At 37.5% G+C, this 21386-nt stretch overlaps 1 protein-coding gene across 1 annotated transcript in view; it reads left to right on the top strand.

Annotated features, from left to right (window-relative positions):
* The window catches only part of Golph3 (golgi phosphoprotein 3), a 38384-nt gene that overhangs the window by 8039 nt on the left and 8959 nt on the right, over positions 1-21386 (top strand). Inside the window, exons 2-3 of the mRNA XM_004848662.3 lie at positions 13577-13708; positions 19930-20044. Of these exons, the coding sequence (XP_004848719.1) occupies positions 13577-13708; positions 19930-20044 (247 nt within the window). The remainder of the gene's footprint in view (positions 1-13576; positions 13709-19929; positions 20045-21386) is intronic.

The following is a 21386-nucleotide window of genomic DNA, read 5'->3' as shown; positions in this document are numbered from 1 at the left end:
TTAATTTATTTTTCTTTTGAGACAGGGTCTCGGCTGTGTAGTTCAGGCAGGCTTTAAACTCGCTATATAGCCCAGGCTGGCCTTGAACTCTCAGCAGTCCTCTTGCCTCAGCCTCTTCAAGTGCTGGGGTTATAGGCATGTACCACCAAGCCTGGCGCCTACCTTTATTTTTTATTTTTTTATTTTTTTGGTGCCGGGGATTGAACTCTGGTCCTTGCGCTTGCGCAGCAGGCGGTGAAACCACTGAGCTAAATTCCCGGCCCTCCTACCTTTATTTTGATGGGTTTTTTTTTTTTTTTTTGGTACCAGGAATCAGTATTTTGAAATTGATGTTTGTGGCTTTAGATTTCTTGAAGCAAAACTGAAAAGATTGCAACCTACGGTATTTTAATGTAATCTAGTATAGTTTGAGTTGGTTTTTTTTTTTAAACAGGGTATTTCTTTTCCTGTTACTTGTTTACCATTTTTTTTTATTCAGTTCTTTTATTGGTACATTTTAGGTATACAATACGTTTACATTTATCATTGGGTGCTTGTACCTGTACATGATGTATCTTTTTTTTTTTTCCCATTAACTTTATTGGTACGTTTTAGGTATACAATACAGTTACATTCATCCGTGGGATCTTGTGCCATTACATGAGTATCTTGGTTCTTCCCCCCCCCCCTTCTCTTGCCCTCCCTTCACCCCCTCCACCCTTCCCTATTTGCAAAGACCTTGTTTCCATTTTTTTCCTCTTCTCATATTTTTTCCTTTCCCTTTTTTCCCTTCCCCTACCCCTCCCCATTCCCCTGTTCTTTTAGACCTTTTCTTCCTGTAACACAATATCAGTTACACGTTTTTTTAAATTACAATAACTTCTTTTTTTTTATTTATCTTTTTTGGTACTGGGGATCGAACTTGGGACCTTGCGCTTTTGAGGCAGGCGCTGGAACCACTGAGCTAAGTCCCCGGCTCTCCTGTTACTTGTTTGGTAAACCTCTGATCTACAAGAATACAAATAATAGGGCCAGGGATTTAGCTCAGTGGTTCCACTGCCTGCCCCGCAAACGCAAGGTTCCGAGTTCAATCTCTGGTACCAAAAAAGAAAGGTGTGTTATGTATATCTACCACCTCTCCATGAGGAATGTAATCATTTCTTAGCAGTAAATGTAATGCAAACATGAATAGATAAAAAAAAATTTTAGGAGCCTGGGATTTAGCTCAGTGGTTCCGGTGTCTGCCTTGCAAGCACAAGGACCCGAGTTCAATCCCCAGTACCACCCCCCCCCCAAAAACCCCAAATAATAATAAAGTACAGTATATTACCTCAAATGATTCTTTTGATGAGTACATTTTTAAGCTTAACATGTTAAATTATAAATAACTTGTTTTAAAACAATAATTGTGTTTGGTATCCCTTTAATGGAGACATTTTAAAGTTGGAGTCAGCAGATGGACTTTAGAAACTGAGTATTAGGTGCTTGTGTATTTTCTTGGGGGAAAAGGATATAGCTTTCATTATACACCCAAAGCATTTCATGAACCAAAGGTTAAAAATATCTGAACAGGAGCTTTGTCTTTTAAAGGGTCTTGTTTTTGTTTTGTCTCATTTCTTTTCATTCTGAGAATTGATTATATAAAATTTCAGGTTTTAGAGTTGTAGGAATTTTCATTGTTTGAGATGTGAAATATGGAGTCATTGCTTCTGTGGTCTGTTGAAGAGTTCTCATCTTGTTAAATGACATTTAGGAGCAGTGTAACACATCCAGAACTCTTTTAACAGCTTCCATCTATTTACCAAAGGTTTACTGAGCACATTCTCTGCCAGGCCCTTTCTTAGGTACAAATGCTCCAATCTTCACATTCTCTAATATTCAAGTTTGTTTCATTTTAGTTTCATGTGTCAGTTCATATACTGCAGTAAAGTACAGAACTAAATTATGCTGTTTAGATTTTTTTCTTTAATTGATGGTCAGCCTGACATACCATCACTCAATAAACATGTTTAATTAAATCGTGCATTGTTGTTGGGGGTAATGTCATTCCCTAGAGAGGGAAAACTTTCTGGGGGTGGTGTTGAAAAAAGTACATCTTTTATGTATAAAGCACAGATAGACATACAGTATACAAATATATATTATAAACATCTTTAAAAATTTTATGGAGGAAAAAGTGAAAATTCTCCTTAAAATAGCTATCAAAAAGGTTGAGAAACACTGAAATGTGTCATCTTTAAAAATGAACTAAGTAGCTGGGCGTGGTGGTGCACACCTGGATTCTCAGCACTTGGGAAACTGAGGCAGGAGGCTGAGAGTTTGAGGCCAGCCTGTACTACATAGTGGGACTGTCTCAAAAAAAAAAAGTTTGTACTTAGATGAGGTTTAGAAATTGGGGATGGAACCCATGGCCTTGGGCCTGCTAAATAAGCACATGCCCACCAGTGAGCTATATCAGGAGGCTGAGGCAAGAATATCACTCGAGACCAGCCTGACCAACATAGTGAGGCAGCAAAATCACTAGTAGATTTGAGATGATTAGAGTTTGTGTAATTTGGTGCCTTTGGTCTTGGATAGAGCGGGAACAGGCCAGTCACAGTGGCGCATGCTGATATCCCAGCACTCTGTGGGGCTGAGGCAGGAGGATCCTAAGTTCAAGCCCTGCCTGGGCAACTTAGTGACTTAGTGGGACTGTCCTAAAATAAAAAAGGGGCTGGGAAAGTAGCTCATTGTGGAGACAGGGAAAATAGGGGCTGGGAGTACAACACCCGCCTAGCAGGTTCAGTCCTGTAATCCACTTAGGTTTATTTTGTTTATTTTGGTATTGGAATTGAACCCAGGGCCTTTGCAGTTAGCTACATCCCAGCCCTCTTAACATTATTTTTAAAATTTTTATTTTGAGATAGGTCTCATTAAGTCACTAACTTGCCCAGGTTGGGTTTGAACTTGGGATCCTCCTGCCTCAGCCTTCCAGAGTGCTGGGATTACAGGTGTGTGGTACCACACCCGGGTTTATTTATTGTCTACTTTATGCTAGGAACTGTACTAGGAAAGAGATACATTCAAAAACAGAGATACATGTGTATATGTGTGTAATTACAAGTTGTGACAGTTACTATCAAGAAAAATTAGAAAATAGTGTAGAGAATAAATGTAGTGGGAGTGCACAGGTGAGACCCTTTAAGGAAATATTTAGGCTGAGATCTAAAGCATGATTAGGAGCTAAGTTTAGTGAAGGCAGTGTAAATTCAGAGTCCATGAGGTGAAAAAGCTGGCCATTGTTGAGGAATTGAAAGGTGGTCCAACTGCAGGAGTGGAGTCGTAGGAAGAGGCGATGTGTACGAGATGCTATGCCAGGGCCTGGCCAGATGGAAGGTGAAGGTCTGACTGTTGATTCTGGAGTATAAATGTGGTCCTATTTCTTACCTCCTCTAAACTGCAGATTGATATATTCACTTATTCTTTCTTTCTGTGTTTTTTCATTTGCTTTTGTTATTTTGTTCTGGCTGTGGAACATTGGAAAAACCGTTGACAGATTTTAAGTAGAAATACACTCATTTGTCATTTAACAAAGTTCTATGTGGGAAATGGATTGACTAAAAACAGTACAAAAATATGTTCCTCCTCCAGTAAAGTTTGCCCCTATGTTCACTTAACAAGGGGGTGAACTGGGTGTGGTGGTGCACACCTATAATCTCAGCACTTGGGAGGCTGAGGCAGGAGGATTGCCATGAATTCGAGGTCAGCCTGGGCTACATAGTGAGTTCAAGGCCAGTCTGGACTACATAGCAAGACCCCGTCTCAAAACCCAGCCCAATCCAACCCCACCCCCACCCTCACCTCCACCCCCCACTTCCATCCCCTACCACCCAAACCCAAACCCAAACCCAAACCCAAACCGCAGTGATAATCACTGTATCTAGAGTCACTGCTTTTGGGCTTGTGATATGAGTGCTGATTCTGCAGTATGAATGTGGTCCTATTTCTTACTTTCTGTAAACCTCAGATTCCTTTTGGTTTGGGGATTAAACCCAGGGGCTTGTGTGCATGCTTGGCAAGTGCTCTACCACTCAGCCATAGCTCTCTGCCCCTGTAGTTAGGCCTTATTAAAAAGATGCTATTAAATGCACTTTAGAAAACTTCCCTTGTCAAGAGCCCTTGAACAATTCATTTGCCTTAGAGGCGGTGAGAATCTGCTTTTATGTTCTGTGCTTTCTGCAGTGATCAGTGGCAGACATGGAAAGAAAACTGTGTAATCCTCTTCTGTTTTCAGAGGGATGAAAGAAATCACTGCTGGACCAGTCATTAAACCAGTAACTGTTGGAAGGCAAGACAAAATAGGCCAGTATTAGTTCTAGCTTTGCCACTTAGTAACTGGCAAGTTTCTTAACTTTCCTGAGCTGGAGTTCCATTATGTTGTGAAATTGGAAGGTCTTCTAAGGATTAGGCATGCTATATACACATCAAATGTTTGATGAGACTCCTTGGGAGACTTGTTCATCTTATTTTGGGAGGTTTGAGGGTATCTTAAGATCTCTAGGGCTCTCCTCAGTTTCTTCATTCTTTCTGTTCTTCAAGTTCATGGCTTCTTTTTCTCTTCAAACCTGTTGTTGAGCTCTTTCTTTCAGTAAAGTTTCATTTCAGTTACTGTACTTTTTAACTACAGAATTTCCATCTCTTTGTGGAAATTGTGTATCTGGTTAATCCCTTGTTTGAATAGTCACTGTTATTCTACCTTTAATTCTTTAAATGTGGTTTCCTTTAGTTTTTTTTTTTTTTCTGGTTGTTTGGTAAAATGTTTCACAGTTTGTATTTGCCTGATGGGTAAATGCTTTTTAATGTGTTTTAATTCTGTGCGTCTAAGGTTGGGAATGTCACAATATCATTTGCTTCTAAAGGTAAATAAGACTAGCTGGAATATGGCATTTAAATTTTAAGTGGTGTTTGATTAATTTGCTGTCTGAAAAGTAGGTTAGATGGATTGATTGGGTTGCAGTTGGTTAATAGCATCTGCCTTCATTGTCATGATCACACTTGTTAATTTTCTAGTAGCAACTAAAGGTTGGGTCAATGTAAATTTGAATTTCTTAATCATGCTTTAGTCTTGACTTTTGACGAATCTTTTAGTTATAGTTTCTAGACTCTTTTTTGAAGCAAAAACTTACTTGGTACATTTTAGATATGCATAATGATAACATTCATCATAAGGAATTTGTACCTGTACATGATATATCTTGCTGCTTGTTTTTGTCCCATCTCCCCACCCTTTGACCTCTCTTCCCCTCATATTTACAAAAATTTTCCATTTTTTCCTTCTATTTTTTTTTCCTTGTCCCTTTTTTCCTTTCCCCCCTCCCTCCTCTCTTGTTCCCCTTCTCATTTGAACATTTGCTTCCCATTTCCCAATATATATTATGTATTTTGGTCCTTATTTCCACTTTCAATTTTTCACACCAGAGAAACAATGTGGTATTTAAACACGTGTGTCTGATTTATATCACTTAAGGGTAGAGTCTCAAGGTGCATACATTTGGCTATAAATGTGTCAAGCTTATCCTTTATATCAGACTAGTACTCTGTTATAAAAAAATACCACATCTTCTATATTGAATCATTGGTTGATGAGCATTTGGGATGTTTCGAGGATTTAGCTATTACAAACTGTGCTGCTATAAACATGGGTGTGCATATATCACTGGGGTATAATGCTTTTTAATTCAGGACAATAGCAAGAAGGGGAATAGCTGGGTTGAGTGGAACCTCTAGTTTTTGTTTTTTGAGGAATCTCCACACTGATTTCCATAGTGGTTGTATAGTGTCCCCCTCTGTCTCTGCCCCCACCCCCTTTCCAGGACCTCACTGTGTAGTCCAGGTTGGCTTTAAACTTGCAGTATAGCCTAAGCTGGCTTCTAGCTCATGATCCTCCTGCCTCAGCTTCTTGCGGACTGGGATTTAGGTGTGTGCCACCATACCTGGCTTTTGTCTCTCACTTTTACTCTGCATATTTCTTCTGGTTTCCTTTCTGTTTATTTTCATTCTCTTTTTGCATTTGGACAAAATGGCCAGGATCATCTGAATCCACATAACCAGTTAAACTCCAGTGGCCATAGCTGTGTAACTGACCAGGTATGCCAAGTTCATGTTCTTAAGAGGGGGACTTTGGTCCATTGTGGTTCATTTGGATGTGGCAGGTGCAGTCACCTATTTCTGTGGGTTCTTAAGATGGGGCAAGCTTTCTAAGAAAGGGATTTCTAAACCAGGCATGGTGGCTTACTCTTGTGATCCCAGCAGTCTGGAAGGCTGAGGCAAGGGAATCACAAGGTTGAGCCCAGCCTTGGCAACTTGGCAAGACCCTGTCTCAAAAAAAAAAAAAAAAAAAAAATAATGGACTAGGGCTATAGCTTAGTGGGAAGGTTCAGTCCCTAGCACTGTGAAGTGTATGTGTGAGGGAGATCAGTTCTGGATTGTGTTTGCTAGTAAACTCAGAATGTTGTTTTGTTGAGGAAAGTCTGTATAGAATGCCATTTCCAAAACATTGGTTTTACCAGAATTCAGCAGTATCTAGAAACATTGTAAAGAAGATATAGTACAGTGTTTTGTTTAGAAATATTTTGGTGAAATCTATTTTATATACTTTGTATACATCGATTAGTTGAAAATTTATGTGATTATTTTATTTTGTAAAGGTTAAGTCCAGCAGTTGCACACTGATTTGCAGACAAAAATGTGTTTAGTCTGCTTGGTAAAACTTGAGTTAGTGTAGCTGTTGGGAAGATAGGACCCTTTTTTTTTTTTTTCCACTGTGTATCCCAGCCTGGCCTTGAACTCCTGGCAGTCCTCCTGCCAAAGCCTCCCAAGCACTGGGATTACCAAGTGTGTGCCACCATCCCTGGCTACAAGATGGGACATTTTATTATATGTGCTACCGAGGTGAGCACAAGATGGGACATTTTATATTAAAATTGACATTTTTATTTTTGTGAAAAATCAAAAGATGTGTCAGAAGTGGGGCTATATTTTGCAAATGACAGCAGTTGTTCAGAGCTAAGTTGTCTTCCTGAACAAGAGGGTTGAAGACATGCTCCACTTTGTACTAGTCCATACCCTGGTTCTGTATTCCATCATGTTCTTTGCTTGTATATGCTATGTACTGTATTTGAGTTTGCACCCTCCCACCTTCATTTCAGTCTAATAGTATATGTTTGTTATTACTAAACATTTACTGTTTGCCAGGAGTTGCGCTTTATAAGATTTAATTTTCACAAGTGTTACTTCACTGTTTTATATGAAGAGAACTAGCCTCAAATTAAATTACATAGCGCAGTAAATGGCACAGCTGGGGTTGATTGGAATTTGTTAGGTGTTTATTTTTATTTTTTTTATTATTTTTTATTTTTGGTACTGGGGATTGAACTCGGGTCCTTGTACTTGCGCAGCAGGCGGTGAAACCACTGAGCTAAATCCCTGGCCCTGCTAGGTGTTTATTCAAAGTCTAGTCTCTTGAGCACTGTTGTTTACTACCTCCTAATTCTATTTTAGTTTATGATCCTTAGCTATTTTCATTGGAAATTTTTAGTGCTTCTAGTATTTTATCTTATTGCCATTATCTTTATTATTACCTCAGAAGCTTGGGGAGCTAGTCTTTTCCTTACTGACATCCTTGTCTCCAGTTTTCTCTCCCTACTCTGTAGAATAGTCCAAAATAAAGATCATCATAAATGCCAGACATTCCTAGTACTAGCATTTTTCTTATGTAATTAAAAAATGGAAGCATTCTCTATATATGATTTGGTTACTGTATTTCTCATTTTTGTAATGGCCCTCTACCCTTAATTTAATAAACTGATTTATAATAAACTGATTTCTGTAGAGTTATCTATAAGCTATAAAGGTATACTGTAAATAGAAATGTTTCAAGGTTAGTAAAGTATGAAAAATATAGAAGTCATTTGTTTTTGCTTACTTACATTATTTTTGTTTTACTGTGATAAAGTCTGAGATCAGTGTATTTGTACATAAATTTTTGTGTGTAGTGTTTCCTAACTAAAGGTCCATGTCTGAGTTAGCTTTCCTGTTGCTGAGACACAATACCCAGCACTTACAGTTTAAAGAAGGAAAGGTTTAATTTAGCTGTAGGTTTCAGGATATTTAGTACATGGTTACAGTTAACAGGCCTCAAGGCAGAAACCTCATGGTGTGGCAGGACAGAGCTGCTTAGTTCTTGGCCACTGAGAGGTAGAACAGAGGAATGGGACCATATATAGTAACCAAGGGCCCTCCCCCATATATATATATATATATATATTTTTTTTTTTTTTAATAAAATAACTTTGTTATCAAACAGACACATACAGAAATTAAAACCATTCAAAGAAGAACAATGCAAGGGAAAAACTACAATAATATTCAAATACAGTAGAACTCAAGCAAAACAAAACTGAAAAGCTCTTAAACATTTTTCCCTATAACTTAAACATCTCAAGCACCAGCAAGACACCAGAGGATGTGATTTGTTTCAGAAAAGATCCCCAGAACCAACATTGAACAAATAGTGGTCTGGAAAAAAAACTCCAGTTAGCTAGCAAACTCCACATAAGCCAAACTTCTCCCTAATTGAAATTTTGATACAGTCATATGACATGCGATGGAAACACAATCCGAGAAATATGTTATTAGGCCATTTCATCCGTGTGTATCCTTATTTTTACACTTTCAGTTTCTCACACTAGAGAAACTATTCGGTATTTACACGTGTGTCCTGTTTATTTCACTTAAGAGGATGGCCTCAATATGCATCCATTTAGCTATAAATGTCTACTTTCTGGTTCTTTATGGCTCAGTAGTATTCCATTTTGTAAAAAAAACCCACATCTTTATCCAGTCTCCAGTTGATGGGCACTTGGGTTGTTTCCAAGCTTTAGCTATTACAAACTGTGCCGGTATAAACATGGGTGCACATATATTGCTGTGGTATGATTCTTTTAATTCTTTGGGGAAGATACCCAACAGGAGGATAGCTGGGTCAAATGGGACCTCTAAACCTAGTTCTTTGAGGTATCTCCATACTGATTTCCACAGTGGTTGAACCAGTCTGCACTCCTACCAACAATGGAGAAGGGTTCCTTTCTCCCAACACCCCCGCCAGCATTTGTTGTTGGATGATTTCTTTATAATAGCCATTCTTTCTGGGGTGAGGTGAAATCTCAGTGTTGTTTTCATCTGCATCTCTCGAATGACCAGTGATGTCGAATATTTTTTCATATGTTTATTTGCTGCTTTTACTTCTTTGTCTGAGAAATGTCTGTTCATTTCAGATGGCCATTTTTGAATTGGGTCTTTGAATTTGGGGGGGTCTGTTATTTTTCAGTTCTTTATATATTCTAGATAGTAGTCCTTTGTCTAAGGTACAGTTGCTGAAAATTTTTTCCCACATTGTAGGTTGTCTTCTTAGCTCTGTTGGTGGTTTCTCTTGTAATGCAGAAAGTTTTTAATAAGATGAGATCCCAGTTGTTGATTCTTTGTGCAAGTTCCCATGCCACTGAGGTTTTTGTTCATAAAGTCTTTTCCTATGCCAGTGTCTTCAAGAGTTCTAGCTAACTTATCTTCCAGCAGATTTAGTGTTTCTGTCTTGATATTTAAATCTTTAATCCACTTTGGTCTTAATTTAGTGTGTGGTGATAGGTATGGGTCTGGTTTTAAACTGGCAGGTTGAAATCCAGCTTTTCCAACACGATTTATTAAATAGGCTATCTTTCCTCCAATGAGGATGGTTGGCTCCTTTGTCAAAGATGAGGTGGCTGAGTATGTCTGAAGTTGTTTCTGCATCTTGTAATCTATTCCACTGATCCTTGGGTCTGTTTCTTTGCCAGTACCATGCTGTTTTTATTGCAGTAGCTTTGTAGTATAATTTCAAGTTGGGGATTGTAATACCCCTAGCCATATCTCTGTTGCCTAAAATTTCTTGTTCTATTCTAGATCTCTTCTGGTTCCAGATGAGTGTTTGGATTGTTTTCTCTAGTTCTGTGAGATATATTGTTGGCATTTCAGTTGGCATTGCATTAAACCTATGTAATAGCTTTGGAAGTATGGCCATTTTCACTATATTGGTTCTTCCTACCCAGGAACAAGGGATGTCTTTCCATTTTCTTATATCCTGCTCAATCTCCTTTTTCAGAGTGCTATAGTTTTCAGTGTAGAGGTTTTTTGCTTCCTTTGTTAGATTAACTCCTAGATTTTTCATTTTTTTGGATGCTATTGTAAAAGGACTTGTTTCCCTAATTTCTCTCTCAGTGAGTCTATTATTTGTATATAAAAAGGCTGTTGTTTTTTGAGTGTTGACCTTATATCCAGCTACTCTACTGAATCTGTCAATTAAGTCTAGAAGTCTTTTGCCAGAGTATTTTGGGTCGTCTATGTAAAGTATCATATCATCAGCAAATAAAGACAGTTTAACTTCTTCCTTTCCTATTTTTATTCCTTTCTCTTTTCTAATTGCTATGGCTTATATTTCAAGAACAATATTAAACAGGAGTGGTGGTAGTGAGCATCCTTTTCTTGTTCCTGATTTTAGTATGAAAGTTTTCAGTTTTTGACCATTTAGTATGATGTTGGCTGTTGGTTTCTCATAGATAACCTTAATTAAGTTGAGATAAAGACCTTCTATTCCAATTTTCTGTAGGGTTTTTATCAAGAATGGGTGTTGGATTTTGTTGAATGCCTTTTCTGCATCTATTGAGGTGATCATATAGTTTTTATCCTTGGCTCTGTTAATATAGTGTACTGCATTTATTAATTTATGAATGTTGAACCATCCTTGCATCCCTGGGATAAATCCGACTTGGTCAGGGCGTTTGATCTTCTTGATGACCCTCTCTGTATTCTGTTTGCCAGTATCTTGTTGAGGATTTTTGCATCAATATTCATTAGGGAGATTGGCCTGTAGTTCTCTTTTTGGGTTGTGTCTTTCCCTGGTTTTGGAATCAAAGTAATACTTGGAAATTTTTTTTTTTTTTTGAGACAGGGTCTTGCTTATGTACTTCAGACTGCTCTTGAACTCACTGTGTAGTTCAGGCTGGCCTCAAACTTGTGATGATCCTCCTGCTTCAGCCTCCTGAATGTTGGGATTACAGGAGTATGCCACCATGCCTGATTTTGTGTTGTAAATATTTTTATGACACATGAAAATCTTGTAACATATCTATTTGTATTCCTCATGTGATAGTTATACAGTATACCTTATTATATTTGATTGTGAGTGGCCAACCTCTTAGGTTCCTTCTTTCAAAAAGCTTCTGGGTAAGTAAGCACCTAAGAGTCACTCAGTGGCTCTTAGTCCTAATGGTGAGAACTCTTCTCAATTTTTTTTTTTTTTTGGTACCGGGGATCAAACTTGAGTCCTTGGGATTGTGCAGCAGGCGGTGAAACCATTAAGATAAATCCCCCAGCCCAGGCTATTGATTTTTTAGTGTTGACTTTGTATCCAGCTATGCTACTGAATTTGGTTATTAAATCTAGAAGTCTTTTGGTGGAGTTTTTGGGGTCTTCTATGTAGAGTATCATGTTATCAACAAATAATGATAATTTAACTTTTTCCTTTCCTGTCCTTATTCCTTTTATTTCTTTCTCTTGTCTAATTGTTCTGGTTAATGTTTGCAGAACTATATTGGGCTGGAGTGGTGACAGTGGACATCCTTGTCTATTTCCTGGTATTAGGGTGAAAGCTTTCAGTTTTTGTCCATTTAGTGTGATGTTGGCTGTGGGTTTGTCATAGATGGCTTTTAACAGATTGAGATAAAGACCATCTATTTCAATTTTTTGTAAGGTTTTTTTTTTTATCATAAATGGGTGTTGAACTTTGTTAAACACTTTTTCTGCATCTATTGGGAGGACCGATTTGCGTATGTTGAACCATCCCTGCATTCCTGGGATGAGTCCAACTTGGACATGGTGTATAACCTTCTTGATGATTTGCTGCATCCTGTTTGCCAGTATCTTATTGATTTTTGTATCTATGTTCATTAGGAAGATTGGCCTGTAATTTTCTTTTTTGGTTAGCTCCTTCTCTGGTTTTGGTGTCAGCGTTATGCTTGCTTCCAGGAATGAATTTGGGAGTATTGCTTCTCTTTCAATTTCATTAAAGAGTTTGAGAAGCAGTGGTTTTAGGTCTTCTCTAAATTTCTTGTACAATTCAGCAATGCATGTGTCAAGGCCTGGGCTTTTATTTGTTAGTAGGTTTTTAATTACCTCTTCCATTTCATTGGCTGATACTGGTTTATTTAGAAATTTTGTATCTTCTTGAATCAGTTTTGGTTATTAGGAATCTCCATTTCTTCTGTGTTTTCCATCTTGTTAGAATACAAGTTCTCAAAGCAGGTATTGATGATCTTCTGGATTTCTGCTAGATCTGTTGTGCTTTCACCCTTGTTATTTCTAATTGCATGGATTTGAATCTGTTTTTTGTTTTTTGGATAAGGTTGGCTAAGGGGTTGTCAATTTTATTTAATCTTTTAATGAACCAACTCTTCTATTATTGATTCTTGGTATTGTTTTCTTAGTCTCCATTGCGTTAATTTCTGTTCTGATTTTTTTTTTTTTTTTTGATACTGGCAGTCAAACTCGGGTCCTTGCGCTTACGCAGCAGGTGGCGAAACCACTGAGCTAAATCCCTGGCCCTCTGGTCTGACTTTTATAATTTCATCCCTTTTATGAGCCTTGGGCTTGACTTGCTTTTCTTTTTCTGGAATCTCGAGGTTCAACATTAGGTTGTTTGTTTGAGCCCACTCTATATTCCTGATATGAGTATGAGTACTCACTGCTATAAATTTCCTTTGTAGAACTGGAGAGTTGGAAATCTTAAGCTGATAGATGGCAGAGTTCTTGGATTTATAATTTGGACAGTCTCTCTTTATTCTCATAGAGTTCACTGGTGTGATACCTGCTTCATCAGTGCCCCTAGATCCTAGATGTCCATCAGCTTCCTATGTGTAGCTATTCTCTGACCTTGGATTTGCCCAAGTTCTGAGTAACAGTAAAAGGATGAAATTGGTCTTGAAAGAGAGTATCTTTTGACAAGAAAGGTGAGAGGAGTGCTAAATAACATTCTTTCAATTCAAGGGCCCATACCTGTATCCTTCTGGTATATTCTTTGAAAATTAACCTTGTGTTTTTATCTTAATAGTAATATTTGAGTAAATGTTCTAAATCTTGAGGCCAGATTGACCAGATTTTTTCCTGTGCTCCTTAACTTTCTCACATACACTAATAATAAAGAACTCCTGTCTCAGGTTACTAGTTTAGTTTCCTGGAGCTGGAGATCTGAAAGAGTCTAGCACACAGCTTAGAAAGTATGAATTATGTAATTTTCTGAACATCAGACCTTCAGAGTTATCTGTAGGTAGAGGATATTTGGTGAAAAGACTAAAAGCTGCTCAGAATCCTAGATTAATAATCTGTATTAATTGTATTTTTTCAGGGTTTTATCATGGAAACATCTGAAAAGTGAAGGCACCAAAAATGGCTTTGACAAAAAAATCTCTATTTTTAACTCATAATTTAAGGTGGTTAATTAGTTATCTTTTTTTTTCTTTTTTTTCAATAGGGCTACACATCTTTTTGGAATGACTGTATATCATCTGGATTACGTGGCTGTATGTTAATTGAATTAGCATTAAGAGGAAGGTTACAACTAGAGGCTTGTGGAATGAGACGTAAAAGTCTTTTGACAAGAAAGGTAAGAGGATTGCTAAACAACACCGTTTTAAAAGAGTTTGAATGAACAAAAATGAATCTTTCCACAACTAGCTTTCAGAATCAAAGTGATTTTAAAAGTGTCTTTATTAGATTATATTTGCATATCCTTTTGGATTCTTGGTTTCCTGGTTTTTCACATATAGTGAATAATGTAATTCATTGTTAGGATCACCCACCACTGCATCTTACTTAGAAAGATGCCCAACTACATTTGCTGGTTCTGAGATCTATACTTTTGAAAGGGTTCACAAAACTTTAAAAAATTTAAATGAGTTTCTGTGCAAATGAACTATGCTGTTGGTCTTTTTTGCAAACTGTGAGTACTTTTCTTATCTGTGTCTTCTCTGCTGTGAGGATCTGGGTAGGTACTTTGGTAAAGTATAGGTGGTAATTGGCTAGTTTTTAGATTTTTTAATTTTTAACACAACCTCAGCCTCACATACTCAAGACTGTTTCTTCCTGGCCATGGTGGTGCACATCTGTAATCTCAAGCACTCAGGAGGCTGAGGTGGGAGGATCACTATGAGTTTGAGGCCGGTCTGGGCTACATAGTGAGTTCAAGACCAGTCTACAGAGTTAGGCCCTGTCTCACCATTTCTACTTCTCCAGTCTTGTGTTTCTTTAGAGGCATAGTGTTTCAAAACTTTTTTCTTTAATACAGTGTTTTAATCCAAAAGCTTTAGATTAGAAGTGAACATTTTTTGGCTGATATGCTATAGACAATAATTTGTAGGAGAGAAAGCCACTAATGTGTTTGTAAAAGTTACATACAAAAAGTGAATGTTGCCAGACTGGGGCTGTACCTTGTGGTAGAGCACTTGTCCGGCATGTGCAAGGCCTTGGGTTTGATTCCTAGCTCTGAAAAACAAAACAACAATAAAAAGGTGATATATTAGAAAATATTTTACATGGGACTAGGGATTTTAAAATTTAGTCATTCAAAGTCAAGTCGCATGAGTTGGCATGAGGTAGTTTAAAGAAAATTTTGTGTATAACTGCATGAAGGAAAATATAAATTTTATTTCATGTTACTGTGTAGCCATGATTAATGGAGGAAAACTCCCAGAGGAAGTTGTCATTATAGCTACGAGTGAAATACTGTATGTGGATAGATGAATGCTTATTGTTGGAATTTAAGCAAATTTGCATTCATGTTACAGAGTTGACCTAAAGTGAAAAAAAATTAAGTGAGAAGATTGTGATACTGGTTCTTTTTGCAGCAAAAAGAACCCGTTTTCTGTTGTTTTTGAACAGTATCAATGGGTTGATTGTTCTTTTGTTCATTTATTCACCCATACATTAAGGCTTAAATGTGTTCTGTGCACTGTGCTAGACCCTGGGACATAATGGTGAACAAAAGAGACATGTTCCCTGCCATCACAGACTTACTATATTCTACTAGTTTGAGTGATTTAGGTGGTTAATTTCTTTCTTTCTTTCTTTCCTTTTTTTTTTTTTGAGATAGGGTCTCACTTGTGTAGTCCAGGCTAGCCTTGAACTCACTATGTAGCCCAGGTTGGCCTCAAACTCGGGAATCCTCCTGCCTCAGCCTCCTGAGTTCTGGAATTATAAGCATGTGCCACCTTGCCTGGCTTAGGTGGTTAATATTTAAGTCTTTCGGAAAGACTGTATTATTTAACTTGTTAATATAAAAACAATTACTGATTTTATTAAGATAATACAAATATTATAGTAATAAAATTAAATGTTTCTAACGAAAACCAATCTGCCTGTCTTTCCTCATTATGTAGTTCTGCTTCTAGGAGATAACTATTTTCAGTCCTTGTATTAGCATCCCAGGGGTAACTTAGTAAATTGGCACAAACTTGGTTGCTTAAAAACAACTGATACTTCTCTTGTAGTTCTGGAGGCCAGAGGTCTGAAATCTTGGGGTGCTGAAGGCTCTCAGGGAGATTCTGTCCTTTGTCTCTTCCAGCTCTGGTTGTTCCAGTTGTTCCTTAGCTTCTGGCCTCATCTGCTTCTGCTCTATCTTCATACCACTGACCATTCTGTCTCTTGCAGAAACACTTGTTATTGAACGTAGGGCCCGCCTGGATAATCCACGTGAGTTTTGTGTTGAGATCTTAATTTCATCGCAGAGATACTTTTCCTAAATAGTGTCCGGGGTTTAGAGCATGGACATTTTTTTTGAAGCTTCCATTCAGCTCATCAAAATTCTCTTGATTATCTTTTGGCATTTATTTCTGTATTTCAAACAAGCTTTTATTGCCATTTCTTTTTTTGTTTTGTTTTGTTTTTTGAGACCGGGTCTCACTATGTAGTTCAGGCAGGGTTTGAACTCACTGTGTAGTCCAGACTGGCCTCGAACACATGGTGATTCTCCTGCCTCAGCCTCCCAAGTGCTGAGATTACAGGCATGCCCCACCACACACACCGGCATTTCTTTTTTTTGTTGTTACCGGGGATCGAACTCTGGACCTTGGGTTTGTGAGGCGGCAGAACCACTGAGCTAAATCCCCAGCTGCCATTTCTTGATATGTCAATTTGAGACAGTTTACTTTCTGTTAGAATATGTGAGTATTTGCCCCTCTTATATGCTACTTCCCCTAACCCCCTCACCTTTGCTTATTTAAATATGTCAGTGACTGTTTATATTATTATTTTGTTGGTACTGTTTTCTTTTATTTTTTGGTACCAGGAATTGAACTCTGGTCCTTGCACTTGCGAGGCAGGCGACAGAACCACTGAGCTAAATCCCCGGCCCATGTTGGTACTGTTTTCTGTGGAGTCATATTCTCTGATATTTTCTGTGTAAGCATCCTTACTTTTTCATAAATGCTCCATCAGAGAAAGATGATACTTATTAATTTTCAAGTGTTCAGATACATCACTTTCAACAACAGTCTGGCTGGACTGGTTATCTCTGATTCAGCTGCACACAGCTGTCAACTTGGGACATCTAGTCACATTTTTATTGCATTCAACCTGTTTCCTGGATCTTATTTCCTTCCACCTTTTGGGGGAGGAAACTGTTGGGAGATGCTGTGTCTGAAAACACATTTATTGTACTCAATTTTATTTAAAACGATTAGATTTATTTTCTTGCAGAATTTTGAAACTGTTTCTCTATTGTCATCTGGTATACAGAATACTGTTTGAGTCTGCTGTCCTTCTGATTTTCATTCTTCATGTAATTTTTTTGTTTTTTGCTTTTTGTTTTTGTACCAGGGATCAAACTCATGACCTTGTGCTTGTGAGGCAGGCCCTGTGCCACTGAGCTAAACCTCCAGCCCCTTCATGTAATGTTTTTTATTCTCTAGAAACATTTGGGATTTTCTGTTACTTCTGGTATCCTGAAACTATATGATTTTTCTTGATGTGGGTAATTTAAAAATCATTATGTATGCTATGTTAGCTTTCTGTTGCTGTGAAAAATACCTGAGAAAGACAACTCAAAAGGAGGAAAGACTTATTTTGGTCGTGGTTTCAGAGGTTTCAGTCTATTATCACTTAGCTCCATTGCTTTGGGCCTCTGGGGGAAAGGTGGGGAAGAGACTGCTTCCTGTCACCTCCCAATAGCTCCACACATGACCTTTTGGGGGACATTTCAGATCTAAACTGTATCAGATGGATTCTTTCAGTCTGGGCATTTGTAAGATTTGGTTTTGGAAATTTTCCTTGTTATTTCTGCTCTCTTCTGCCCTCTGTTTTTCCTGTTCTTGGCTTCTTGACTATTCATACCTTCTGATCTTTCTCTTGAATTTTTTCATGAAGACTATTATGTTGATTTCCACAAGCCCTTTCTTATATTTTGCAGAAGTTTTATGGATGTAGTATCTTCTTTTAAATCTTTGGGGCATGTCCCAGCCTTCTGAAACTTTCTTTTGTCTATAAATATCTCTTTGTATTTCGAAATAACTCTCCCCAGAAATACTCGGTAAGCTAAATAGAAATAGTATGTTTGATTAGAGCATATTTGTGAGCCACAGTTGCTACTGAATTTTATTAAGGAGTTTACAGTGTATTCCATGAGACTTTGAATAGTTTTAAGCAGGAGTGGTGGAATGTCATGATAAGATTTATTTCCTAGGGAGATCAGCGAGGAGAACGGACTGAAAAGACCTAAAATTAGTTGAAGGACACTAGTTAGGAAATTTAAATTGATGTAAGTGAAAGACAGTGAGTAGGAAGACTAGAAAAAATGGCAGATGTGTTGGAGAAAGTTGATTCATTTGAGAGAGATTTAGTGAACAGAATTTTATAAGATGATCCACTTATACCCAGTGTATCTACCCTATACCCTGACAAAGGGGGAATGCATGAGGTGGGCAGTGATGCCTGGATGTAAGGACTGAGTGGGAAGAAAGAAGTGGTGTCATGGCCACAACAAACATGTATCCATACATATGCATGCACCCATACACACATAAATACAGAAATTTTTTCTCCTGAGGTTCTCTTTTTACCTTGCTTTCTCTTACCCTCAAGTAAAAATAGGGTCTGAAATAGCAGTGTTCTAGGCTAGGTGTGTGGTGCATGCCTGTAACTCCAACAGGCAGGAGGCGGGAGGAACACTACAAGTTTGAGGCCAGGTTGGGCTATAGTGCATTCCAGGCCAGCCTGAACTACATAGCAAGACTTTGTCTCAAAAAAACCCAACAAAACAGCAAGCACTCTCCAATGGAACTTTTTTCAATGATGAAAATGTTTTCTGTACTACAGTACTGAAAATGTACTATTCAGTATGGTAGTCACTGGCCACATGTCTCTAAGAAATAGACACTTGAGCACTTGAAATGTGGCTAGTATAAATTGAAATATACTACAACTAAGTACACATTGGATTTTTGTGTGTGTGGTTTTTTTTTTTTTTTTTGGTACTGGGGATCGAACTGGGGACCTTGCACTTGTGAGGCAGGTGCCGGAACCACTGAGCTAAATTCCCGGCCCCACATTGGATTTTTGAAGACAATATTGGGGGAAAAAAGAATGTTAAGTATCTCAAAATTTGTTTTTTTTGCTCTGCCACTGAGTTAAATCTCCAGCTCAAATTTCTTTTTTTAATTAAGTATCAAATTTATTTTATAGCTAGTTTCAAATATCTATTATTACATATTAATATTTTGGCTTTATTGGACTATATCAAATATATTAAAATTAACTTCATCCTTTTCTTTTAAAATGTAGCTTACTAGATTTGTGGTTTGTGATACGGTTCTTACTGTATGTTGGGTCATGATGTCTTAAAAATAGATACTGTATATACATTTTTTAGCCTTTCATAAGATTGAGTAAAAAGGTAAAGAACATGTTTTTGAGGGGATAGTCATATTTTTAAAGTAAAATTAACATAACATTTTAATAGCTAACATAAGGTAATACCACTTGGTATTGCAGAATTTTAACTAGAAATTTTGTTACTTAGCTAACACCATGAATGTAGGCTGAAAAAATCCAGTCCTTGAATGAAGCAATATAGCACATTCCTCTCCTATTCCTACCTCTGGGTTTTTTCCACTCTTTAAGCTGGACTTTTTATCTCCAAATGAGTTTAAACATTTTTTAAAATAGTATTTAAACTTTTTTATTTCGATAGTTTTCCTCCTTACATCTGTCTACTTTGTACTTAATACTTGATATTTTCTTTAAGGTTTCCACAGCTGGTGTAGCAATTTAAAGAAGTCTTTCTCACCCCTAAAATTATGTTTTCTTCCATTTAATTCTTTGTCTTTTATTATGGCATAAGTGCAGAGAAGTTAGGTCTTAATTTTTATTTCCAGTTTGTTAGCCATTGTTTTAAATGACATTAGTGAAAAGTTTTATTTCCAGTTTGTTAGCCATTGTTTTAAATGACATTAGTGAAAAGTTTGTTTCTTTCCTGATATGAAATGCCACCTTTATCGTATATTGCCTTCTTTCATACAATTGAGCCTGTTTCTAGAACTAAGAATGCCTAAACAGTGAATTTCTGCATCATATAGCCCAAACTTATAGCAACAAATGGAAGTATGTTAAGTATAAACACTCCTAGCATTTTGCTTTACTGATTATTGCAGAGTTTTATTTTCATTCACTTGTATCTAATCTGGCTAAGTTAAACACTGGATTTCCTTAACAGAATAAGTTAAAATTCTGCACTTTGATAGGGGTTTTGCACATAATGAATTACATAATTTTCATTTACTGAGTTCATGCCAGAAAAACGGCATCAGTGGATTGTTTCTCATTGCTTGCATTTAGGTGATCTGTAAGTCTGATGCTCCGACAGGGGACGTTCTTCTCGATGAAGCTCTGAAGCATGTGAAGGAGACGCAGCCTCCAGAAACAGTCCAGAACTGGATTGAATTACTTAGTGGTAAGCTGCTGTGTAAGACTCAAAAGTTGAACTCTTTTCGTTTTTTTTGGTAATGGGGATTGAACTTGGATCCTTGCACTTGTGAGGCAGGCGATGGAACCACTGAGCTAAATCCCCGGCCTCAAAGTCGAACTGTTTTAAAAAAAGTTATTAAGAGTGTAAAACTTTTAAAATCTTTTTGAAAGGTACCTGTAAAAATAAAATCTTGTTTATTTAGGCAAACTTGAAGGTTTGCCAGTAGAAAGTTTTGTTTTTATAAAATTTTATCCTTGTTAATTTTAATAAGATAGAACAGATATTGAATGGGATGTAATATTCTTCCTTGGAGCTCCCATAATTTTTTTTTTTGGTACCGGGTCTCGAACTCGGGTTCTTGCACTTGCAAAGCAGGTGTTGGAACCACTGAGCTAAGTCCTCGGCCCTCCCATAATTTTTTATCAGAGTTACTGTCCACAGCTTACTCTGTTTAGACTGGGTTAAGCTGTGGAGGTATCTTCATATCTCGCTCATAAACTCTCTTGGTGTGACATTACCCCTATGAATGGTGCATTGGGGTTGGTATGTGTGTATGTATGTGTTTATTTTTGGTACCAAGAATGAACCCAGTACCTTGCGCTTGCCAAACAGTGTGGTACCACTGAGCTAAATCCCCAGCGCCTGGGCTTTTTTTTTTTTTTGGTACCAGGGATCAAACTCGGGTCCTTGTGTGAGGCAGGCGGTGGAACCACTGAGCTAAATCCTGGCCCTAAATTTATGTTGGTTTTTTTTTTTTTTTTTTTTTTTTTTTTTTGTGCCAGGGATTGAACTCAGGACCTTGCAACTTGTGAGGCAGGCAGCAGCACCACTGACCTGAATCCCTGGTCCTTGGGCTTGGTTTTTAATAGCATATCCTAGACCAGCAGATTTCCTTTGATGGAACACACAAGGGGATTGGACTGACATTTAAGATGACTATGTACTGCTTATGTTTACCTCAGTAACATTTCATGAATGAATCATACGGTGTAAGTGCTAATTGAACTTGGTTGTCAATTTGGGCTGCTGTTGCATTGTTCTCACTTTCCTTAGCAGTGAAGAGATAAGTCTAAAGCTTTTCTGAAAAGTATCTAAATATAATTAGGATTTTGTCAAAACAGAATGTCCATTTGGATTAGCAGTTTGAGCAAAATGTAAAACTTAACACCTACTAAGTTGTTTTTTTTTTTTTTAAAGATAATATCCTGTGGGTTTTAGGTTGATGGTCAGTGCCGAAACATTGCCTGTAGCACTTTTGTTTGTTCTTTTGTTGTTGTTTTTGTGTTCTTGAGACAGGATTTCACTATGTAGTTCAGGCTGGCCTTGA

Source organism: Heterocephalus glaber, unplaced genomic scaffold (assembly GCF_053883595.1).
Source record: "Heterocephalus glaber isolate CG9 unplaced genomic scaffold, H.glaber_assembly_v1.0 deba00001538, whole genome shotgun sequence".
Classification (NCBI taxonomy): Eukaryota; Metazoa; Chordata; class Mammalia; order Rodentia; family Bathyergidae; genus Heterocephalus; species Heterocephalus glaber.
Note: the sequence above shows the minus strand (reverse complement) of the source record. Positions and strands in the feature narration are given on the sequence as shown.